Source organism: Rhinatrema bivittatum, chromosome 2, assembly GCF_901001135.1.
Source record: "Rhinatrema bivittatum chromosome 2, aRhiBiv1.1, whole genome shotgun sequence".
In the NCBI taxonomy this organism is placed as follows: Eukaryota; Metazoa; Chordata; class Amphibia; order Gymnophiona; family Rhinatrematidae; genus Rhinatrema; species Rhinatrema bivittatum.
The window spans coordinates 168,726,356-168,752,626 of NC_042616.1; the positions used below are offsets into that span (position 1 = coordinate 168,726,356).

The 26,271-nt window shown below is 44.2% G+C and overlaps 1 protein-coding gene across 6 annotated transcripts in view; it reads right to left on the reverse strand.

Moving 5' to 3' along the window:
* The window catches only part of LRRD1 (leucine rich repeats and death domain containing 1), a 105,262-nt gene that overhangs the window by 12,391 nt on the left and 66,600 nt on the right, over positions 1–26,271 (reverse strand). For all 6 annotated transcript variants that reach the window (XM_029588853.1, XM_029588850.1, XM_029588851.1 and 3 more), the window contains 2 exons: positions 21,243–21,404; positions 11,786–11,903 (listed from right to left, as the gene is read on the reverse strand). In XM_029588853.1, the coding sequence (XP_029444713.1) occupies positions 11,786–11,903; positions 21,243–21,404 (280 nt within the window). The remainder of the gene's footprint in view (positions 1–11,785; positions 11,904–21,242; positions 21,405–26,271) is intronic.

The following is a 26,271-nucleotide window of genomic DNA, read 5'->3' on the forward strand; positions in this document are numbered from 1 at the left end:
TGGCTCCTCACTAGTGCTGGCACGGTAGTGGCCCGACATACGGGGTACACCGGAGAGGATCTCACAATAAAGCTGGTTCAGTAGTAGTCCATGGAGCCAAGGTACTCACAGAGAGATAGTTCCAGGAGAGGTCCCAGGGAACAGGAACAGACCGCAGTCCAAGGCAGAAGGCCCTCCGAGGAGCGGATAGCCAGAGACGAGGAAGGGCCCCCGAGGAGTGGGTACCCAGAGCATCTCACGCCGAAGTGCAGAAACTGGAACAGGAAGTCTATACGAGAGAAGCGGATTCAGCAATGAGGGAACTCCTTGCTAACTTGTTGATAGGCAGGGCCAGGCAGCTTAAGTACAGCAAAGTGTAGACTTCATCCGGAGGGGACGCCCCCGAGGTTCCCGCCATGATGTGCTTAATACTGGCCTTTGCGTGCGCGCCTACGTGATCCCATGAGCAAGATGGCGGTCGGCAGTGCCCACGCTGCCACGCCAGGGAGATCGGCAATAGCTGGCGAGGCTGCCACTTTCCCCAATGATGTCAGGGCTACATAAAAAGAGGTGAGCATTAGTGGTCACAACCATCTGCAACCGACGGTTGTAACACCAATCAGGGGCAAGCTGCCTTTTTTAAGCAGTTGACTGCTGATCTTACCATATTTGGGTTTAACCGATTGCTGATTGGAGGCCAATTGGAACACATGTATGAATTCTGTGTTGGATAGGTCATTGGGGTTAGGTGGGGCTTCACAGCAGCACTTGAGTCATAAGAAGCTGTTAGATGCTCATCATTTGCTTGATGTGTGGAAACAGCAGCATGCACTAGCTAGAGACTATACTTATTTTTCCCCTAGATATAACTCCTATAGTTGCCTAGATTACCTTTTGTGATCTCCAGACTTCTTGTCACATATGGTTTGCAGTGAAATCCTTCCTTATGCAATTTCTGACCATTGCCCAGTACAACTCAATATCAACTTTGCCACACTTGGGCAGTCTGGCTTCACTAGGCAATTGAACATATCTTTACTTGGAGATCAGGAGTTTCCTTGTCTCTTGAGGGAAACGATTTCCCAATTTAATACCCATAACCCGAATACTGAATATTCACCTCTATTGTGGTGGGACACCTTTAAAGCCATTTTGAGAGGTAAAATTATAGGATATGCCAGCCACATTCGCAGACATTTATTTATTTATTTATTTATTTAAAGTTTTTTCTATACCGACTTTCCAATAACAGAATTATTGATCAATTCGGTTTACATTTTGAACAATAACAGACATAGGGATAAACAACTTATGATACTTCATAGTCAGTTGGCGCATCTCTCTGCTTTGCATAAACAGAGTTGTTCAGCTCGCGTTTATAAAAATTTGGAAGCAGTTCGGAGAGAGATAAAATCCTTGGAATTTCATAAGATGGAAAGAGCTATGAGATATACTCATCTACGATTTTATGAACATGGAGATAGACCAGGGGCTTTTTTAACTCATGCGGTGAAGAAACGGCAATGTAAATCTCATATTGTGTCCCTTAAAACGTTGGATGGGAATGTTACAGCTAATCCTAGCAAGATTAAGTGGCTCTTTATGTAATATTATTCTCAGTTATTCTCCCCGGCACCCCTGGTAGCAGAAGGAAATATTAAGGATTTTTTCCTCTAGCCTGAATTTACCAGTATTGTCGGAGGCTCAGAGAGAGGCTTTGGTGACACCTATCTTGGTTCAGGAGATACAAGCGGCAGTTAAGGCTTTGCCAGGTGGAAAATGCCCCGGGCCAGGCCCCATTGATGTTTATAAGAAGTTTTTGATGTAATTCAGGCTGCTCTTAACTAGTCTTTTTAATATTTATTTATATTCTTTTTCTTTTATTTATTTATATTCTTTTATATACCGAAGTATAGCTTAGTGCCTTCACCCCGGTTTACAGCGAAACAACATCATACAGAGAACGAGTTATACAACTTCATACAGAGAACGATTTATACAACTTCGTACAGAGAACTAGTACGAGTTCTATGTTAAGGATAATTATAGATAATTAATATAACAAATCGGCAAGAAGCAGATTAGAACAAGTTATCAGTAGGCAACATATAACTTAAGTAAGTAGAAAAGTTTTGTTACAGAGATCATGATGGATGATGGATGAAGGTCAATCATCCCTTGGTAATTTGGGTGATGATGCTTTTGTGTCTTTAATTCACAAAAGGGGTAAGAGCATTGATAAGTGTAGTTCTTATCAGCCTATATCTCTATTGAATTCTGATTTGAAAATACTTGCTAATGTGTTGCAGATGAGACTTGAGAACTGTTTGTCCAACTTAATACATTGTGACCAGACAGGCTTTGTTAAAGGGAAATCGTCAACATCTAATACTAGATGATTATTCAACATTATACACCTGGCTGAGAAATCTGGGGTTTCAGGAGTAGTCGCTTCTTTAGACGCAGAAAAAGCCTTTGACCAGCTTTCATGGCCATTTTTATTTGCAGTGTTGCAGAACACCAAAATATCTGAACACTTTATTGCTTGGATAAGGGCCATGTATGTTAAACCTAACACGCATCTTCTGAACAATGGGGCTCCTCGCCTTGTGTTGACATAGCCCATGGGACGTGTCAAGGGTGCCCTTTATTCCCACTACTATTTGATCTAGCAATTGAACCATTAGCTGAAGTGGTGAGAAAGAATAAGGATATTTGTGGTATTACTTTGGGTAAATGAGAACACTGCATTTTTCTATATTCCGACGACGTTCTTTAGTTTCAAAGGTTTTTATTATTTTGAATAAACATTACACCAAACTAGTGTACCGGCAGAGTGTGGACTCTGAAACCCTGCCGGCCATCCAGTATAACATAAATTAATTCTTCAATGAACTCATCATTTCCCTCCACTCCACCCCCCCCCCCTTTTCCCTTGTACTTCCCCCCTCCCTTCCCTCCGCCCCCCCCCCCCCAAAACCCTAGCAAGGCACAAGAATAACCAACAAGTCCATACTTGTTGGTTACGTCTTGACGTAAAGGGGACTCCTATTGTGATCTCCGGACCCATTCATCATGAGAAAAGTCAACAATTCTATCATTAAGAATTAAACTCCTGGAGCGGTGCAGTAGTGCCTGAAGGGTCCCAGACCGCCAGAAACCTTCGGCGCAGCTAAGGTGTAGCACGTGACGCCAAATCGTCCATGCGCAGCATGTGATGAAGATGGTTCCGCCATGTCCAAAATGATGGATTCTCTGTACTCCTCCAGTGCAACAAAATCACCTTCTTCTAAGCACCTTCTTCTAAGCATGCTTTCAGGATAAAAAGACGAGGACCTCCCCCCCTTATCAGCAAACGTGGTAAACATCCAAATAGAAAAAGTAAGGGGATAATGGGAAGAGTGAACCTAGGTATTGTCATAAGATAGCGTGCTATACGACCCCAATATTGCCTGATTGGGGGGCACGCCCAAAAAGAATGAGATAGATGTAGATGGGCCCCAGGCACACTATCCCAAGTTTCAGACATGGAAATATGGGAGTGGTAGGCTACCTGTGCAGTCACATAGGCTCTCCGCAAAGATTTGTACTGCATTTCCCGGCAGTACACACTCACTGTGAGTTGGGAGACTCACTGAAAGCATGCTCGGAGAATGGAAACATTCACCACAAACACTCCATCCTTGTTCCAACGATCTACCAATACCGAATAAGGCTCCTGTTTAGTAAGTTTACTAGGTTTTTATAATAAAGAGATAAGGAGGGGGGTTGGATTCTTTCTAACATAAATAGCTTATCTAGCGAGTGGAAGACCATTGGGGTTAAGGTGTCCAATGGCAGGGACCTAATATAATGTTGGATCTGTAGATATGAAAATACCAGGTTAGGACTCAGATGATATAAATCCTGTATCTCCGCGAAAGACAACAACTATCCCTCCCCATTAAGTAAATGACCCAATTGAGTTATACCACTCATCCTCCAAAGCCTGAATCCCCCTGTCTGAGAGCCCGGGTTAAAGTCCAAATTCCCCTGTATCGATAGTAGGTTCGCACATTCCCAAGGGATTTTTAGGAGTTTAGTCACCGCTGTCCAAGCCTTTCTAATGGGCGCTTTCGACAGGGAATGAACCAAAAAATGCGGTAAGGAAGGTGAGGTAGTCTGCAAGACATATTTTAAATCTAGAGGGGCCACCAGGGCTTGCTCCGCTGGGACCTTGACACAGAAGGATTGATCTGAGAGCCAGTCTCATATTATACAAAGGTTGCCTGCCAGATTGTATAACCCTAGATCTGGTACCCTCAACCCTCTCTCCCCCCCCCCCCCCCCCCCCAGCGTGCACACAATTCAGCCAGAGGAATACGAGGTTTACCACCCTGCCACAGGAAGACACGTAACTCTTTGTCCAGGTACAACAAATCTTTACATTTGAAGGATAAGGGCAAATTTGAAAGGACATAAAGCCACTTTGGTAAAATAATCATCTTAAACAGGTTTACTCTACCACTCAAAGAGAGTGGCAACCCCTTCCATGTGCATAACTTCTCCACAGAATAGGTCACCAAGGCGGGGATATTAAGTTGATATAAATTGCTGGGGGAATGAGGAATAAGGACCCCCAAATATCGAACCGGCCCCGAAGCCCACTGTAATGGAAAGGAGTCAAACCACTGCTCTTTAAGAGCGTCTGGAAAGGCCAGAGCCACAGACTTATCAGTGTTAAGTCTCAGTCACGCAAAAAATCCAAAGTCTCTAATTAGCTGTAAAAGAGGTGGGAGGGAACGTGTGGGCTCTGTCATAAAAACCAAAATATCGTCTGAAAAGGCTGCATATTTGAACACCTCAGTCTGTAGTTTAATCCCTTGCATCTCCGGTGTGTGTTGGATCGCCAGAAGAAGGTGTTCAAGCTGCAACAAGAACAAAAGGGGCGATTAACGGGCAACCTTGTCTTGTGCCTTGGGAGACTGAGAACATCTCAGATTGTGAGCAGTTTGCTACTATTAGTGCAGTGGGATCATGATACAGCAATTGAATGGCATTATAGAACAGGCCATTGAACCCCATGCCCCGTAAGATATGAAACAGGTATCCCCATTCCACCTTATCAAACGCTTTTTCCGCGAAAAAGCTGACCACCAAATATGGGTTGTCCGTGTGTTGGCCAACTGCCAACTGCCATAGCCGCCAGGAGCTTTCTAATATTAGTCAAAGCATAACGCTTCCGGACAAAGCCCACCTGGCCATAGCTAATCAAAGAAGGTATCACCTGTGCCAGTCTATCCGCCAAAATTCTGGCCAATAACTTCTGATCAGCATTGAGCAAGGAAATCGTCTGATATGCAGCCAGAGATTGAGGATCCTTCCCAGGCTTGGCAATTAGGGTGATATGGGCAGTGCTAGTATACGCAGGGTATGTCCCTGATTTGATTAAATCTGAGAAAGTAAGCACCAACACAGGGCCCACTGAGTCTATAAGACATTTATAGAATTCTGAGGTAAAACCATCAGGGCCTAGGGCTTTAAAACGTTTCGCTTGTCGAATGGCCAATTGTACCTCCTCCACCCCTAGTGACAGATTTAACCATCCCCTTTGTTCCAAGGTAAGACGAGGCAGAGCGACCCTTTTGCAAAATTGATCACACGCCTCCTGGTGCCAACCCTCTGAGGTATATAATTCCTTATAAAAAAGTGTTGGAACTGTGCTAAAATATTCTTGGTATCGGTGACCACGGGGCCTGTGGCAGATCGAATCGCTGTAATGTGGCGTGACTGGTGGGCTATCTTAAGCAAATTGGCCATAAGCTTCCCGGACTTATTGCCATATTGGTGAATTGAAATTGGTAATATAATAGACTCTTTTTAGCCCGCTGGTGAAGAAGAGAATTCAAAGTCCTCTGTAGTGTAAGATAACATTCTCTGTCAGAGCTGCAGTTTGAACGCATCAGTCGATCTTTGGCAGACTTCAATTGTGAGCTTAAGGTCAGAATTCGCTTATCCATGGTTTTGCGTCTATGGGCTACATATGAGATTATGTCACCGCGCAAAACTGCTTTAGCTGCATACCAAAAAAGGACTGGGTCTGTTGAGTGTATACAATTTAATCGAGAATAGTCCTCCCATTTGGTTAAAAGATAGCGATGAAACTAAGGATCGTCTGCCAAATAATATGGAAACCGCCATATACGTTTAGGAGACTGTAGTGCAGAAAGTTGAAGATCCACCCATATCGGGGCATGATCTGATATAAGTATGTCTCCTATACATGCATCATTGATCTTGGAAAAAAGGTGATTACTGACTAAAAAATAATCTAAACGGGACCAGGTGGTATGTGCTCGGGACAAGTGAGTGAAATCCCACTCCGTTGGATGCAGAATGCGCCAAGCATCCACTAAGTGAAGGGAGTATTCTAGATGCTGAAGGCCTTTACTCGATCCGGTGTCCCGGGGGGAGAACTGAGATTTATCTAGCTGGGCATCGCAGACAGAATTGAGATCACCCCCCTAGGATGACAAAATCATCGAGATAAGAACATAAGAACATAAGAAAATGCCATACTGGGTCAGACCAAGGGTCCATCAAGCTCAGCATCCTGTTTCCAACAGTGGCCAATCCAGGCCATAAGAACCTGGCAAGTACCCAAAAACTAAGTCTATTCCATGTAATCATTGCTAATGGCAGTGGCTATTCTCTAAGTGAACTTAATAGCAGGTAATGGACTTCTCCTCCAAGAACTTATCCAATCCTTTTTTAAACACAGCTATACTAACTGCACTAACCACATCCTCCGGCAACAAATTCCAGAGTTTAATTGTGCGTTGAGTAAAAAATAACTTTCTCCGATTAGTTTTTAAATTTAAATTTAAGGAAGAAGTAAACACTGGAGATCCCTGTAAAACCCTGGGGTATAATTATTGGGAGCATAAACATGGAATAGGACAATGGTACAATCATATATCTGCGTTACCAAGAGGATGCATCGCCCATTGTGGTCCTTTATCTCTTTTTGGACCTTAAAAGGCAATTGCTTATTTAGTAGTATTGCCACCCCTGCCGATTTGGTTGAGGCTGAGGCAAAGTAAACATCCCCAACCCAACTCCTACGGAGTTTACCATGTTCCAAATCTGTGATGTGGGTCTCCTGAAGAAATGAAATATCAACCTGTTTCTTTTTTAGGTGATTAAGAATTTTGGACCTTTTGATAGGGGAGTTTATACCACAGATGTTCCAGGAGACTACGCGAGTTCCCTGACAAGGAGTACTTTATGTAAAAGTAGCATGATAGAAACTTAATACAGTAATCAAGAGCCCTCCCAGCATAGGCGCCCAAGCAGTTTCAAAACCGGAGATCCTAACAAAGAAGCATATAGATCTTTGTCACCCCTCAGCAAGAAAAGTAAACAGATTTCCCACAGCATGGAAATTAAACACTCTGAAAAATACCCAAATAGCCCAATCCTCCCCTAACCCACCCTTCCCATTCCCGAACCCCACTCCCTCGAACCCCCCAACTTCCCCAATAACAACATGGAAGCCACCACCTTGCATACAGCTACCCACCCACCCCTGATCTAACTCCATCCACTACAATGGAAGAGCCAGCAAACCAGCTTAGAGCTCCTCATAACCTGTATCCGGTAAGATGTTTCTATGAACATGCAAGATAAACAGTACAGTAACCAGAACTGGGTATGTTAATAAACCATGATAGCAACTGAACCATTTAAAAGGCTCACTGCTTCCCTTCTCGTTCAATAAAACATAATCAGTCCTGCACCTTGAGCTGGAAGAAGCAAACTTGCAAATCACAATTCCAGGTTCCACATATTTCCAACCATCCGATCAGTCATTCATCCATGCATGTGAATCCGGCTATATCACCAGTTTCTCAGCCTGTGGCAGAACCGACCACCTCCAGGCTACGCTGGCTAGGAGAGAGCTGGGTATGTAAAAAGGTTTGGGCAGCCTCCATGTCTGTAAACCAATCGGACTCCTTCTCTTGTTGTGACCCGTAGCCACACCAGGTACACCTGGTAGCCACACCAGCCACACCTGGTACACCAGCCACACCTGGTAGCCACACCAGGATACACCAGGGTGGCTCTTAAACCCCCAGCTATCAGCTTAGTGCAGATCGGAGCCAGATTGGAGCAGCTAAGTTTGCCAAAAAGTCTTGGAAAATTAAATTTTTTTGATTTTCATAGTGCAGTGTTTTGCTGGCATGGATCGCCTGTAGAATTTCATTTTTATGGGCAAAGTTAAAGATTTTTGCCAGGACCACCCTGGGCTTTGTGTCTGAGTCTCTCTTGATCCCGAGGCGATGTGCCCTTTCTATACGGAGTGGGCTATGTGCTCTTGAAATGTTCAATTCTTTATTTAGCCAACCTTCTAGGAATGTGGACAGCCCCCCTCTCATCCAGGGTCTCAGGAAGCCCCAAAAAACAAAGCTGGGACCTCCTTGATCGATTCTCGAAGTCCTCAAGCCACTCAGTATGTTTCTCCAACTGGGCTTTAAGCATTGTTATTTCAGCTTGGGCATGCTGTTCAAGCTCCGCAAAACGAGCTTCATAGCCTGCGAAAGCTTCAGTAAGCTCCATGAGTTTCCCGGAGATTATGTTTAATTCTGGACCCAGCAGTTCGGAAATTACTATTTTAATTTCTGAAATCGCTGCTTTAGACGGCGATATGGGGGGTTCCAGCGCCATGCCTGATGGCACTTCCAGGATTCGAGGCCGCTCCTTTTCCTTATCTTTTTTGGCCAAACGGGATGTCATCGCCGGCATCGGGAGATGTATCCTGACACAGGAGGGTTGGCAGATGAAGCAAAGCTCCAAAAATCAGTTTTCAGATGAGTGGATGGGGTTAGAGTCCCGAGGCCAGGCGCTGCGCAGAGATCTCACGTCTGTCTCCAACAATGCATCACATGACCTCGCCGATGACGTTCTTTTATATTTGACAGATTTCTGTCAATCTGGACCGGCTTTGATGCAGTCCCTGCAACAATATGGTAGGCTGACAGGTTATAGGGTCAATTGGGACAAATCTAAGCTTCTCCCTTTGAGGCCTAAGGTCAATATCCCAGTTTGTTTTTCCCATTTTAAGATAGTGTGGACTGGTATTATATACCTGGATATATTTGTGCCTAAAAATCACCATTGGCTGTACTCTGGTAACTATGAGGCACTTGTAGCTAAAATAAAAACAGCTCTTGATTTCTTTGATAGACTTGCCTATATCTTGGATGGGTCAGATCATCTTGCTTAAAATGAGTGTTCTGCCAAAACTACTTTATTTATTTCAACATGTTCCAGTCAAACTCTTTGATGATTTACATAAGGCTATGGCTAAATTTATTTGGCGTAATAAGAGGGCTAGAATCCGGCTTAGCCAGCTATGGATGCCTAAGTCTCAAGGCGTCATGGCTCTCTCCAATTTGAAATTTTATTACTGGGCGTCTTGATTACTGGGTCTTAAGGGATAGCTTGGACATTGTAAAGATTCATGGCTATCATTGGAAAGATTACAATCGGACGTTATTGATTTGTCTTTGTTACCATTATTCCCATCAACCTCTCCGATCAGATGACAAGTAACTAGAAGTAGCTATATCATGGCACATATGCTTGGTATGTGTAGACAGGTCTTGCATTTCTTGGATCCGCAAAATACCAATGCACTCTTAGTATTCCCTATTTATGGTAATTCACTAGGTTCAGGCTTAACTTTTTTGCTGGCCTTTAAGGGATGGCGTGCTAATGGGCTTTTCAGTATTGCCCAATTATGGGATGAGGATCATTTTGCTTCATTTGCTTCTCTGTGTGAGGAATTTGATTTAGATGTGGGTGATCATGTTTATTATTTACAGCTTCATGAGTTATTGGCTTCTCGATTTTATCTGCTGATGTGTGCAATAAATGGGTTTGTTCACTTACTTGCGTGACCCCGACATGCAAACAAAAGGAACTTTTTTAATATATTGGGGGATTCTACGGGGTAAATTAGGGTCAGATACTTCTTCTCAGTTAACAGATGCTTGGAATGGTGACCTTGGGGTTTCTTTGGATGCTCATGCTTGGAAGGGTATTTGGGTAGCGGCACATCGTAGTTCCATTTGCCATAAACGTATGGAATTGATGGTCAGATTATTGCACAGAATGTATCATACCCCTGCCTTTTTTGCAGTCATTTACCTTTACCTGAACCCAGAGTGTTGGCAGGGCTGCGGGGGTCTTGGATCCTTCTTCCCTACGTGGTGGCAATGCCCAGAAGTTTGGAAGTTTTGGGCTGGTGTCACTCAAGAATTGGCTGATAGTCTTAATATTCCAGTGAATATTATGCCACTAACCGGACTACTGAGAAAATTGGCTGGCTCTAGTATTCCGGTACCTTTCAGAGGTTTAGTCGGTCAGTTACTGCTGGCTACTAGCTTTACAATTGCCACTTTTTGGAAACAGACTCCCTGCTTAAAACACTGGAGAGCCCAAGTCTGTGAGGTGGCTAACATAGAATGCTTGCGGTACACACTTAGAAATGAACAATTTAATTATGATCATATTTGGAAGCATATTCATATTCATCAATGGAACAAAGTCAGCATGGCTTTACCCAAGGCAAGTCTTGCCTCACAAATCTGCTTCACTTTTTTGAAGGGGTTAATAAACATTTAGGTATAGGTGAACCATTGGATGTAGTGTATTTGGATTTTCAGAAGGCATTTGACAAAGTTCCTCATGAGAGGCTTCGAAAAAAAGTAAAAAATCATGGAATAGGTGGCAATATCTTTTTGTGGATTACAAACTGGTTAAAGGACAAGAAACAGAGTAGGATTAAATGGACAATTTTCTCAGTGGAAAAGGGTAAACAGTGGAGTGCCTCAAGGATCTGTACTGGGACCCATGCTTTTCAATATATTTATAAATGATCTGCAAAGGAATACGACAAGTGAGGTAATCAAATTTGCAGATGTGCATGTGTGTATATATATGGGAGGGGGGCATGTGTGTGCATGGGGGAGGGAGTATATCAAGGGAAGGGAAAAAGGCATCTCTGTGAGTGTGTGTGTTTGTGTAGGAGGAAGAGAGGTGTGAATGAACATGGGTGTGAGGGTCAGTGGGCATGTGTGTGTGTGTGTGTGTGTGGAAGAGGGAGAGAAGTGAGTGAGCGAGCATGTGTGTGAGATGCGTGTATATGTGGGAAAATGAGTGGAGTAAAGCTGTAAGTAAGCATGAGAGAATGCGTCAGAGAATGAGGAATGAGAGCATGTAAGAATGAGCATGTGTGTGTTGAAAATTGATCATGAACATGTGAATGTTAATGTATGTGCGTGTATGAGAGTAAATTTCTGTACATCTGGTCTCTCACCCCTGCCCCTCCCCCCCTGGCAATCAGAGTGACTGGAAATCAGAAGTTCCCAGGTATGCTTGCCAGGATCGAACTAACAGGGTGGTTTCCCTATCACAGGTCATATAGGATGACTCCCTAATGGCAGCTATATGGAAATAGAGAACAGAGATAAATTTGTATGATGTCCAATTATGTGTTTTTATAGATTTGTTCTTGTGGAGAAGGGAAGTTGCTTATTGTGACTGAGTTAAGTATCAAAATCTTGGGGCAAGGAAGAGGAAGGCTTATGGGTCCATGCCCCAGATCTTTTATTTACCTAGCAACACCCTCTGCAGCCCACTAAAAATCAAAGGACCTTCCAGCTATGTTTTCATGGATGTTCTCATTGATTGTTTTCTTCAGTGATAATTGCTAAATTACATTTATCCAAAAACATCATTTAGGGAATCGAACTTTACTAACTTGTCTTTTTGGAGAACTCTGAATGTAGTTTGAAGTTGTAGTTTGTTGCAGAACTCTTCAAAATCACTTTTTGAGATATCGAAAGAAATTATCTGGAACATCTTCTGCAAAATTTTCTCTAGAATAAGAACATGCATTACATTTAAATATCAACTATCTGAAAAATTCTAGACATTAAAGTAGTAGCAATAGTCAGAGTCTTCAAAAACATTAAACTTGTCTGTTGTGTGGGTCTACTGCTTACTTTTTGGATTTTCTTCTCCTTTCTTTGGCTTCATACAATTTTTTATATATTTCAAACTTTTTTCAACTAAAAATGTGAACCTTAATTGTAAGCACACAATGGGATAGATTTTAAAAGAAGCGCATGGCTTACATGTGTGCGCGCTACTCGGCGTGCACACATGTTATAAAATCCAGGGTCGGCACGCGCAAGGGGTGCACAATTGTGCACCTTGCGTGCGCCAAGCCACGCTGCCTTCCTCCGTTCCCTTCCCCCTAACCTAACCTTCCCACCCCTTCCCCTAACCTTCCCCCCCCCAGCCCTACTCTAACCCCCCCTAAATGTTTATCCTACCTTTTGCGCCTGCCTCTGGGCAGGCGCAAGTTGCGCACACCGGCAGGCTGCCGGCACGCAATCCTCCGACACAGCGACAATGGCCATTCTGTTGGAGGCCTCTGGCCCTGCCCCGTCCCACCCCCGGACTGCCCCGCCCCCGGACCGCCCATTTTGTAAAGCCCTGGGACTTACACGCATCCCGGGGCTTTACGCGTGTAGCCAGGCCTTTTTAAAATAGGCCCGGCACGCATAAGACAGGCTACGCATGTAAACTTTTTAAAATACGGCCCAGTATGTTTTAAAAGTCTCCTTCCCCAATTCCAGTCCTCAATGTTGATCCTATTCTCATCCTTAAAAGGGTATTTATGTGCTACCTACATGGAGACCTAATGACAGCCATCACGACAGTGCCCTGATTCACTTAGATTCATAATGATGGAAGAGGCTATATAAACGAAGCTTCCAGAAATTTTGAATATTTATACCTTCTCAGGAATTCAGCAAAAAAATGTAAATAATTTAAAGGCATTGTGAGGCTTGTAATCCTGCCTTCCTAAAAGAGCAAGGTAGTCAAAACCATGTATATGTATAGCTTCTGTAGCACCGGGGTGCACAAACGTAGTGCTCAAAAACCACAACTTGGTTGGATTTTCAGGAAAACCACAATTAATATGCATGAGATGTACTGGCATACAATGGACACAGTTTATGCAAATAGACCTCATGCATATTGATGGTGGAAATCCTGAAAACCTGACTGGATTGCAGCCCTCGAAGACCAAATTTGTGTACCCTAGCTGTAGCAATTTTCAACTTTCCACTGATCAGGTTCTGGTGAATATCGACAAGAAATTCCAGAACCATGGTTGGCCTTCACACAAAATTTTAACCTGATTGAGCCCCTTTATCATGTATCCAGACAGATGGAGAGAGAGAGATTGAACCACTACATAAGCGCTTTACAGATGAGATGAAAGTTGCTAAAAATAAAAAATAGTGATCTTTGAAATGTTTTGAGAAGGAAATTAAAACCTGCAGGAATAATGAAAAAACACACTTGAATGCTGTTACTTATGATAAACTACCTTCATTTTATTCTCCTTTGGAGACTTCACTGAATATGCAGAAAGTAATGTTAGAGCATCCAAATAAACTTCATTCTCACTCTAACCATACTGAATCTCTCAATTAGTTTCCTGTTTTTCATTTTGCACACAACGGGGCAGATTTTTAAAAAGTACGCCCGTGCGTACTTTTGTTCGAGCGACGGGCGCAAACAAGAGTACGCCGGATTTTAATAGATACGCCCATAGCCGCGCGTGTTTTTTAAAATCCGGGGTTGGCGCGCGCAAGGCTGCACAAAATCGGCAGCCTGTGCGCGCCAAGCCTCCCAGCCTGCCTCCGTTCCATCCAAGGCCGCTCTGAAATCGGAGCGGCCTCGGAGGGAACTTTCCTTCCACCCCCCGCACCTTCTGCTCCCTTCCCCTACCTAAACACCCCCCCCCCCCAGCCCTATCTAAACCCCCCTACCTTTGTTTGAAAAGTTACGCCTGCCCGAGGCAGGCGTAACTCGTGCGCACCATCACCCGACCCGGGGGCTGGTCCGGAGGCCTCGGCCACGCCCCTGGAAAGCTCCCGGGCTGGCACACTCCCCCCCCGATATGCCCCTCGGAACGCTCCCGAACGTCATGCCGCCCCGACATGCCCCCCTAGCAAAGCCCCGGAACTTACGCGCGTCCCGGGGCTTGCGCGCGCCGCCGAGCCTATTCAACATAGGCTCGGCGCGCGCAGGGGGAGCTTGGGGCAGGTTTTTGGAGAGTATGCGCGTATCTTACGTGCGTATCCCTTTGAAAATCTGCCCCAACATGCATAAGGACCTTCCTTTTCAGTTTTTATTTTTTTTCCCAGGAATTTCAGTATTTATTACAAGAACAATAAATGAGAAATCAGTGGGGAAAAATGACTCATTTTTCTGGGTAACTATTATTCTTGTTCTTATTGTAGTAAACAGCAATAAATTCCTGGGAAAAATAAAATAAAAGCTAAACATGAAGGTTCATGAAAATGTAACACCATATGCATTTAAAATACTTAAGAAAAAAAGTTTTCCTTGGAACCGATGATTATTCATGACCTTTAGTGGTGAAAACACTGAATAAAGATTTACATTCAGTATCCGCGGGGTGTTGTGATGGTCCACATTTTTCAAATTTAAAGGTTTTTCTGTGTAAGAATGGAGAAATTACTTACCTGATAATTTCGTTTTCCTTAGTGTAGACAGATGGACTCAGGACCAGTAGATTATGTGCTCTTCTGCTAGCAGATGGGAGACGGAGTCAGATTGCAAAGCTGCCGTCACTCTAGATATACCCCGCAGTAACCTCAGCTCTTCAGTATTCTCTTCAAAAAGCCATTGTGGATATATCTTTGCTTAATTAACTTGATTAAAACTTATAAATCTTGATTGAACTGATTCAACTGATTTCAAAAATTGGAGACTGACAGTGCACTCAACCAATTAACGCCGACACTGAACAAACTGTGGGTGTCTTGAACCAGGGGTAGGCAATGGCTTATCCATATTTACTTAGTCTCGAGGTTCACTTTCCAAGATCCTCCTTCTCTGGGACAGCCGTGGGTGGGATGCTGAGTCCATCTGTCTACACTAAGGAAAACAAAATTATCAGGTGAGTAATTTCTCCATCTCCTAGCGTGTAGCCAGATGGACTCAGGACCAGTGGGATGTACTAAAGCTACTCCCGGACAGGGCGGGAGGCTGCCCGTGGTCCACTTAGTACTGCCTTTGTGAAGGCTGCATCTTATCAGGCCTGAACATCCAGGCGGTAGAACCTTGATAAGGTGTGTAGGGAGGACACATTGCCGCCCGACAGAACTTGGCGGGCGACAGTAGCTTTGTTTCTGCCCAAGAAACTGCCTGGGCCCTAGTAGAATGAGCCATAACCTGCAGTGGTAAGGGTTTTCCTGCCTCTATGTAGGCTGCCTTGATTACTTCCTTGATCCAGCAGGCTATGGTCACCCGCGAGGCCACTTCTCCTTGCTTCTTCCCGCTGTGAAGAATGAACAATGATCCGTTTTGCACACCGGTTCCAATCTTTCCAGGTATCGCACCAGGAGTCTGCCGACATTTAGAGTCCTTATGTTCATCTGGAGATGGTAGGGAGATGGCTTGGTTCAAATGAAACTCGGAAACCACTTTCGGTAGGAAGGAGGGGGCGGTGCGCAGCTGTATGGATCCAGGAGTGAACCTAAGGAATGGTTCCCGACAGGATAGTGTGACGAGCTGAACATACTGCCACCAGGAATACCTTCTTCAATGTTAAGAGGCGTTGTGACAGACCGCACGTTGGTCTGAAGGAAGCCCCTGCTAGGAAGTCTAATTCCAGATTGAGGTTCCTTAGGGGCACCGGCCACTTTAGGGGTGGCCGAAGTTTCTTAACCCCTTTTAGGAAACGGGTCAAATCTGGATGAGCTGATAGCCGGATACCGTTCACTTCGGCTCTGAAGCAGGAGAGGGCGGCTACTTGGACCTTGAGGGACAACCCCTTCTTCATACCGTCCTGTAGGAACTCCAGAATCATGGGGATCTTGGCCGTCCATGGGTCACAGCCAGGGCTGATTGCACCTGAACGAAGGCTTGCAACCCTTGGAAAAACTCTAACCAGGAGAAGGTCCTTGGGTCCATGTTAATCCCAGGTGGAGTTGGAGTAGGGGCCCCTGAGGTGCCCTCCTGTGGGGAAGCCATTTCGGAGTTGCATAGGTCCGGGGTGCTATCGAATGTAGTAGTTCCGGACCCATCCTCAGACAGTGAGGGATCAGGCTTTGGCCCCCCCTGGGCTTCTTCACAATGAAGACACAGGGGGGACTCCAGATCAGGCTGTGCAGCTCTGATGTGGCAGGCTGTGCAAAGAGAGTGCCTTCTGGGCTTCTTAGATGCCGGTGCCGTTGCCTCTATTCAATGTGTGCGTAGTTACGTGTGTGAGCACAATGCGCGCGTGTAGTAGTAAGAGTGGCTGTGCATGTAGTTGTGCGCGCGGTGTGCACGCAGCTGTGCGCGCGTCTATATTGGATGCGCACAAGTTGGGCGCATTAGTCGTCCGGCCTGCCCCACGCGTACCGCCGGTCGAGAAGGGAAGATGGCGCCGATGCCCCCCCTCCCCCCCCGCGCGTAAGATGGCGCCCCCGAGGGTCTCCACGTGTCTGGACCCCTGCACTGGATCGAAGCCTGCTTCTGAACAGAGCCTCCATAGAAATCTGAACCCTGAGAAAGATGGCACAGACAAAATAAAGCTACCCCTAACTTGTTATATACACATATATGCAGATCCACCTACAGTGAACGTTGTATTAATTATTTATTTTTCAGATAGCAATAACCAAGGCTGCTGGCACTAACCTTTAAAAAGGAGATAGAGCAGCTTTTAAACTAGAACAAAGGGGAAAGCCGACAGTCGCTCAGCAGCGCATGGTTCAGACAGAGGTATCTTTAAAGGATACTAATGATGCATTAGAATTAGGGCATCCCGACAGTGAAGTTCCAATAATTAGAAAAGTAGTCCAAGTGCCTGTAACTAAAAACTCACCTGAGCTAAAAAATTCTAACTTATCCCTATCAATTAAAAAACAGAATGAAATTACAAACAAAAAACAAACTTTGAAATGTTTGTATGCTAATGCCAGAAGTCTAAAAAGTAAGATGGGAGAATTAGAATGTATAGCAGTGAATGATGACATAGACTTAATTGGCATCTCAGAGACATGGTGGAAGGAGGATAACCAATGGGACAGTGCTATACCGGGGTACAAATTATATCGCAATGACAGAGAGGAGCACTCGGGAGGAGGTGTGGTGCTTTATGTCCGGGATGGCATAGAGTCCAACAGGATAAACATCCTGCATGAGACTAAATACAAAGTTGAATCTTTATGGGTAGAAATCCCTTGTTTGTCGGGGAAGACTATAGTGATAGGGGTATACTACCGTCCACCTGGTCAAGATGGTGAGACGGACAGTGAAATGCTAAGAGAAATTAGGGAAGCTAACCAAATTGGTAGTGCAGTAATAATGGGAGACTTCAATTACCCCAATATTGACTGGGTAAATGTATCATCGGGTCACACTAGAGAGATAACGTTCCTGGATGGAATAAATGATAGCTTTATGGAGCAATTGGTTCAGGAACCGACGAGAGAGGGAGCAATTTTAGATCTAATTCTCAGTGGAGCACAGGACTTGGTGAGAGAGGTAACAGTGGTGGGGCCGCTTGGCAATAGTGATCATAATATGATCAAATTTGATTTAATGACTGGAAGAGGAACAGTGTGCAAATCCAAGGCTCTCGTGCTAAACTTTCAAAAGGGAAACTTTGAGAAAATGAGAAAAATTGTTAGAAAAAAACTGAAAGGAGCAGCTACAAAAGTAAAAAATGTCCAAGAGGCGTGGTCATTGTTAAAAAATACCATTCTAGAAGCACAGTCTAGATGTATTCCACACATTAAGAAAGGTGGAAAGAAGGCAAAACGATTACCGGCATGGCTAAAAGGGGAGGTGAAAAAAGCTATTTTAGCCAAAAGATCTTCATTCAAAAATTGGAAGAAGGATCCAACAGAAGAAAATAGGATAAAGCATAAACATTGGCAAGTTAAATGTAAGACATTGATAAGACAGGCTAAGAGAGAATTTGAAAAGAAGTTGGCTGTAGAGGCAAAAACTCACAGTAAAAACTTTTAAAAATATATCCGAAGCAGAAAGCCTGTGAGGGAGTCAGTTGGACCGTTAGATGATCGAGGGGTTAAAGGGGTACTTACAGAAGATAAGGCCATTGCGGAAAGATTAAATGATTTCTTTGCTTTGGTGTTTACTGAAGAGGATGTTGGGGAGGTACCTGTAATGGAGAAGGTTTTCATAGGTAATGATTCAGATGGACTGAATCAAATCACGGTGAACCTAGAAGATGTGGTAGGCCTGATTGACAAACTGAAGAGTACTAAATCACCCGGACCGGATGGTATACACCCCAGAGTTCTGAAGGAACTAAAAAATGAAATTTCAGACCTATTAGTAAAAATTTGTAACTTATCATTAAAATCATCCATTGTTCCTGAAGACTGGAGGATAGCAAATGTAACCCCAATATTTAAAAAGGGTTCCAGGGGCGATTCGGGAAACTACAGACCAGTTAGCCTGACTTCAGTGCCAGGAAAAATAGTGGAAAGTGTTCTAAACATCAAAATCACAGAACATATAGAAAGACATGGTGTAATGGAACAAAGTCAGCATGGCTTTACCCAGGGCAAGTCTTGCCTCACAAATCTGCTTCACTTTTTTGACGGAGTTAATAAGGTGAACCGGTAGATATAGTATACTTGGATTTTCAGAAGGCGTTTGACAAAGTTCCTCATGAGAGGCTTCTAGGAAAAGTAAAAAGTCATGGGATAGGTGGCGATGTCCTTTCATGGATTGCAAACTGGCTAAAAGACAGGAAACAGAGAGTAGGATTAAATGGACAATTTTCTCAGTGGAAGGGAGTGGACAGTGGAGTGCCTCAGGGATCTGTATTGGGACCCTTACTTTTCAATATATTTATAAATGATCTGGAAAGAAATACGACAAGTGAGATAATCAAATTTGCAGATGACACAAAATTGTTCAGAGTAGTTAAATCACAAGCAGATTGTGATAAATTGCAGGAAGACCTTGTGAGACTGGAAAATTGGGCATCCAAATGGCAGATGAAATTTAATGTGGATAAGTGCAAGGTGATGCATATAGGGAAAAATAACCCATGCTATAATTACACAATGTTGGGTTCCATATTAGGTGCTACAACCCAAGAAAGAGATCTAGGTGTCATAGTGGATAACACATTCAAATCGTCGGTTCAGTGTGCTGCGGCAGTCAAAAAAGCAAACAGAATGTTGGGAATTATTAGAAAGGGAATGGTGAATAAAACGGAAAGTGTCATAATGCCTCTGTATCGCTCCATGGTGAGACCGCACCTTGAATACTGTGTACAATTCTGGTCGCCGCATCTCAAAAAAGATATAATTGCGATGGAGAAGGTACAGAGAAGGGCTACCAAAATGATAAGGGGAATGGAACAACTCCCCTATGAGGAAAGACTAAAGAGGTTAGGACTTTTCAGCTTGGAGAAGAGACGACTGAGGGGGGATATGATAGAGATGTTTAAAATCATGAGAGGTCTAGAATGGGTAGATGTGAATCGGTTATTTACTCTTTCGGATAGTAGAAAGACTAGGGGGCACTCCATGAAGTTAGCATGGGGCACATTTAAAACTAATCGGAGAAAGTTCTTTTTTACTAAACGCACAATTAAACTCTGGAATTTGTTGCCAGAGGATGTGGTTAGTGCAGTTATTATAGCTGTGTTTAAAAAAGGATTGGATAAGTTCTTGGAGGAGAAGTCCATTACCTTCTATTGAGTTCACGTAGAGAGTGGCCACTGCCATGGGCAATGGTGGCATGGAATGGACTTGGTTTTTGGGTGCTTGCCGGGTTCTTGTGGCCTGGATTGGCCACTGTTGGAGACAGGATGCTGGGCTTGATGGACCCTTGGTCTGACCCAGTATGGCATTTTCTTATGTTCTTATGTTCATTTTCCTTGAAATAAGTATGATTTTCATTCCAATCACTTATGCCTTACATCTTTCAAAAATAGTTTAAGAACTCTCAGGATTGAAAAAAGGAGGATCCAGAATAAGTCTAAAGCAAGAGTCATGACTTGGGTAAAGGAGACAAAAAATGTGAATCTGGGATGACATATGAAGGAAAACCAGAGCATAGATTGGAAGCAAAGAAGCAGCAATGAAGGGAACAGACCATGTGAGGAGCACAAGATCTGAATACAACTCTTATAAGCATGACAACAATTAAGGCTTCATTTTGCACAAAGAAGTCTCCAAAACATCCAACAATTATACATACACTCCAGCATAAATAAACTCACCCCCCCCATCCCTCCCACCACTCCACCCCGTAACCCAAGAACATCAATTTGAGGCATAAAACAGAGGAAATGGAACATCTCGTAATATTATGGCGAAGTATATTTGCTGCTTAACCAAACTGATATGGACTCCAGATTTTATCAAATAACTGCTAGGAATCAATTCTTACTCGCAGTAAGCTTCCCCAAATAATAGACTCTCATTAAGTAGGGAAATGCCATTGTCAGTGGAGATAAAGATGCCTTCCTCCACCATAAAGCTAACTCACAATGGGTAGCTATCATTATTTGTAGAAATAGGGCTTGATTAACTTTACAGGTAAGATTAAAAGAAAGAATTTGGGATCCTTCTGGAAGGTAACTCCTATTAAAAATGAAAGACTTCTGAAGAACAGAGCTGGGTTAAAGATGACTACCAGGTTCTAAACCTTGCTGGTAAGAACAACAAGTTTGCTATGACTGACAAAGACTGACCAGATAAACAAGAAAAGGACAAAAAATAAAGCTGATTCTCAAGTTTCAAGGTTCAGTGTCATGGGTCAGGCAGGCTGGGTTGGGATTTCCCCCAGCAGGGGTAGGGTCAGACTTGGGGGCAGGGCTGGACTGGGTCTTCTGCCTATACCAGCCAAATCCCCCGTAGGTTGAGCCATTGAGTTCTGATGGCATTTTCCATTGACAGTGGCATTTTCCTACTTAATGAGAGTCTATTATTTGGGGAAGCTTACTGCGTGTAAGAATGATTCCCAGCAGTAACTTGATAAAATTTGGAGTCCATATCAGCTTTGGTTAAGTAGCAAACACACTTTGCCATAATGTTATGAAATGTTTTATTTCTCCTGTTTTGTCACCAAACCCCCCAAAAGTGGCCTGCAGGACTGAATACTTTTAAGAACTTAACTAGGTGTCCACATACCATTCCTTATATCAACAGTCTGCAGGTAGCGTCCAATAGGGTACAGTTGTTTTCCTTCACAGAATTCTCGAGGAGGTGCCAGCAAAGGATTTCCATCAAGATGTATTTCCTTCAATGCCTCAAGACGATATATGTCACCAGGCAAGGATGTCAGTTGATTATCTAGCAAGAGGAATTAAAAGAAAAAATCAACAGTTTCTTCCTATGATATGCATCATAACTACTACAATAATACCATTGGCACAATGAAACCCTCCTGAGAAGTCTATTGCAGTGGATACTGGTTAACTGCAGGAACCATAATGTATGGAAAATACAATTGCGCAATAGTTTTATATTTTAAAGCAGCAGTACCATACCCTAACAGGCGGCCACTGCCTTACTGGGTTGCTACAGGCATACACAAAGTTAGCTCACAGGATATAGACCCTTTAGAGTCCTGTACCTATGCTGGCTGACTGATGCTTTAATCATACCTAAGGACCTGGAAGCATGGACTATTGTTGCCTTTGAACTAGGACCTTGCTGATTTTAGCTCCTAAGCCAATGCTAATTTTGCGCCTGATTTTCAAAGCAACTCACATGTTGCAGCCCCGGTCGCTAGCGTAGCGACCGGGTCCTTACCTTTCCCGCGGTCCCCTCTGCCGCGCCGCGAGCCGCACGATCCAGGGCCGGCCTGGCCGCATGGCAGCGGCATCTCCACGAGGGAGACGCCATCGAGGCCCGACGATAGCTCCTCCCCCTGCAGGGGAACGCGCGCGCGCGAGGGCAGGCCTTTTAGAGGTCCAGCACCCAGAAGTGCTGAACCGCCCTCTTCCTGACGTCAGCCCTGGCGGGGGATTTAAACTCGCAGCATTCCTTCCTGCTTTGCCTTGCAACGCGGTCGCTCCTGGAGTGTTAGTTGCTGTTCCTGTGTTCCTGATCCTGCTTGCCGGTTCCAGCATCCCTGCTTCCGTCTTTCCTGATTGCTGCCTGCCTTGACCTCGGTTCGTCTCCACGCTTCTGACTTCTGTTGCCTGCCTTGACCTCGGTTCGTCTCCACGCTTCTGACTTCTGCTGCCTGCCTTGACCTCGGTCCGTCTCCTCTCATCTCTCTCCTGGCCAGTCCAGCTCCAGGTCCGCTCCGGGTCCTCTTCCATGCCAGCGTCTCTCCTAAGTCCCAGCGGTCCGGGTCCCTACGGGCTCCTCCTGGGGGGACCTCGGACTTCCAGGGCGAAGCCACCTAAGCCCTAGCGACCCGGGCCTCAACAGCTCCTCTGGTGGGGTCACGGGTTTCCAGGTGAAGATTCATCTTCAGCTGTGCGTGTCTGCCTCCCGACCGTCTTTCTTCGCCGGTCGGCCTAAGGATCCACTTCTGGATGCTAACATCACATGCATAAACACTTTGAAAATCAACTGGGGGCCAGTGAGCATAAAAGAACACGAGTAACTTGGTTTTGCAGGTGCTTTTGCACACCTTGGGGTGAATTTTCAAAGAATTATTCACATGTACGCACATAATTGGTATTTTATAAAAGTCGAAAATACACACATACTTCGTTTCATGCACATATATAAGCACGCAAAAAAGGAGTGGTCTGGGGCATTTCGGAGTGAAGCCAACAGTTATGTATGTAAGTTTCTATTTTAAAAGACACTTATGCATGTACCTTTGGCAACTTACTCGCATAATTTTATACCTGCTAATTATTTATTTATTTGGTGATTTTTTTTTTATATACCGCGGCACGTTAAAAACATCACCTCGGTTTACAGAGAACAATAATTCAGCAACAAGCTTTACAATCAAATAAAATTAAAATGAAACATAACATATATCAATTAAAACCAGTAGACATAGGATAATCATATCATACAATTGAGAAATGCCTAAAATGGGAAGGGAATATCAATGTAAAATTATATATAACTTGGCAACAAGCGAATCACTAGTTTGTATAGATTCATGGATCAGAAAACAGTCTTTACAAGGAGTAAATGTAGAGCAAACATTTAGAAACATGAAAGGAGGTGGAGTTATTGAATGATATCTATTTGAAGAATGATGATGTATTGTATGTGTAACATATGTTCAGCATTTCTGTAGAGGAGATGTTCATTGAGTGTAAGCTTGTTTGAACAGCCAGGTTTTAAGGTTCTGTTTACATTTCCTATGGCAGGGCTCCTGGCGCAGGTCTGTAGGCATTTTGTTCCAGATGTTGGTTCCAGCAATCGTGAATGAGCATTCTCTCGTCGAAACATGTTTGATATGTTTAAGTGTTGGAGTAACGAGTTTGGCTTGGTGCATTTTTCTTGTTGGTCTTTTTGATGTGTGGAATGTAAAATGATCAGAGAACCATTGCATATCTTGGTTATAGATGGACTTGTGTATAAGGGTAAGGACTTTGAATAAAATCCTAGATGTTACAGGAAGCCAGTGAAGGAATTGGAGAGCTGGCGTAATGTGTTCATGGCGGTGTGAATTGGTGAGTATGCGTGCAGCTGCATTTTGTAGCATCTGTAGCGGTTGTAGTGAATTTTTAGGGAGTCCTAGTAGGATGGAATTGCAGTAGTCCAGTTTTGAAAAGATTGTGGCTTGTAAAACTGTCCGGAAGTCGTGTGGGTGTAGGAGGGGTTTAATTCTTTTTAGTGTATGTAGCTTAAAGAATCCATTTTTAATGGTGGAAGCGATGAATTTTTTTAAGGAGAAATGATTGTCAATGATAACGCCGAGGCTGCGGACTTGCTGTAAATTGATAGGGTCAGATAGTGAATGTAGCGTAGAGTTAAAAGAGATATTGTTTTGTAGAGTGATGATAAGGAGCTCTGTTTTGCTAGTATTTATTGCTAAGAAGTTTTCCGTGAGTAGTTTCTTTATTTCTGCAAGTGCAGTATCCCAGATTTTCAGAGCGTTGGGTAGGGAGTCATTGATGGGGATAAGGATCTGCACATCATCTGCGTATATGAAGTGTGGGAGACCCACTTTCATCAAAAGTCGACAGAGGGGAGTGAGGTATATATTGAAAAGTGTTGATGAGAGAGAGGATCCTTGGGGTACACCTTGTAGCAGTTTTCTAGGTTTAGATTCATGGCGGCCAATTTTTACACTGTATTTCCTGTCCTTCAGAAAAGATTGGAGCCAACATAGGGCAGTGCCAGCAATGCCAATTTGTGAGAGGCGGGTAATGAGGGTATTGTGGTTGACAGTGTCAAATGCAGAAGAAATGTCAAGCAGCGCAAGTATGTAAGAGTGTCCAGTGTCTAGGGTTTTTAGTATTGATTCTGAGAGTGACAGGAGAAGGGTTTCAGTACTATGGTTCTTGCAGAATCCATATTGGGATGGGAAGAGTAATTGATTTTCATCTAGAAATTCTGTGAGTTGCTTAGAAAGGGAGGTTCGAGACTGGGCGATAGCTGGTTCTGTGGGGTCCAAATCCAATTTTTTGAGGGTAGGCTTTATTATAGCATGCTTGAGTTGTGCCGGTACAATACCAGAAGTGATAGATTTGTTGAGAATCTTGGTAATGGGTGTGGCTATCCTTGTAGGAATGGAGAGGAGTGTTTTTGTGGGCATGATATCAAGAGGGTGCATAGCTGGTTTGATCTTTTTGAGGATTGCTTCAATTTCTAGTGCCGTTGTCGTTTCAAAATTTGTGAGGGTAGCTGAGTGGAGCATGGTTAGATTTGGATTGTGTGTAGGTGGCCTGTGGATGGGGGTAATGATGTGTGTGTTGGTGGTAAGTGAGTTGGGGGGGGGGGGAGTTGGGGGGGGGGAGTAGTAAAGCGAGCCATAATAGTATCAATTTTGTCATGAAAGTAGGCAGCTAGTTTCTCACATCTGCTTTCATCCTCGTTGTCTGAATTGAAGATTGCTGGCGGGGTAATGATGCTAGAGACATATTGGAAGAGAGCACGTGGGTTAAATTGGTATTGGTGGATCCTTGATGCATAATAGTTTTTCTTGGCTTCGTCTGTTTTTTTACGATACTGGTGGAGAAGCGATCTGAATTTTAGAAGTAGCGCTGGAGCTTGGTTTCTACGCCATTTCTTTTCCATTTTACGGAGTTCAAGTTTCATTATTCTAAGGTCAGGGGTGTACCAAGGTTTTTTTATCTTTCTTCTCTGTGGTGATCTCTTTCGTACGTAGTGGGCAAAGTCTATTTGCAATATTGCTGGTGATTTGATACCAGGAAGAACAAGCCGAGTTGGCATCAGAGAGGTCTAACTTATGGAATTCCTCTGAAAGCGCATCAATGATGTCTTCAGTTTTGCATTGTTTTCTGAAATTTATGGTTCTTTTATTGAGGAGAGGAGTGTGGGGGTTGCATTTGATCGTGTAGCATGTGTCTATTCGGTAGTGGTCTGACCAGGGTATGAGGGTGCATTGGGGTGGGTCGGTGCGGATGAGTGAGTTCGTGAATATAACATCAAGGGTGTGTCCTGCTTTGTGAGTGGGGCCCAAAACCATTTGTTTAAATCTATTTCTACACCAGAGACTGTCTGCGCTTCCCCGCTTCTCGGGGCAGTACCTACGTTCAACACCAGAGACTGTCTGCGCTTCCCCACTCCTCGGGCCAGTGCCTATGTTCTAACACCGGTGATTGCCGGTACTTCCCTACTTCTCGGGGTTGTCTATGTCATTACCTGGAGACCCGACTCGGGCTTCCCCGCTCCGCGGGTTAGCCTATGTCTTCGCATCAGTACCTTCCTCGCTATGCAGCTCCACCTCTCGGAGTTGCCTCTGCAGTATAACTCCTGCACTTCCTGCCTCGTGCTTCCCGCTCCTCGGGCCTGCCTAGCGCCACCCTCTCGGAGGTCTCTGCCCAGGAACTGCTCTTGAGCCCAACCTGCTTACTGTGGGATTCCTCATTGCTGTATCTCTCACCCCACTCCTTGGGATCTCCACACAGATTCTCTCCCAGAGCTCCTGCCATACCTGATCTTGCCTCCCAATGATGTGGACCTGTGGGGCTCCACTCCACAGGTGGTAACAACTCTCACCTTGGGCCAAGGGTCCACGAAACCCACAAACCATAACAGATTGCCAAGT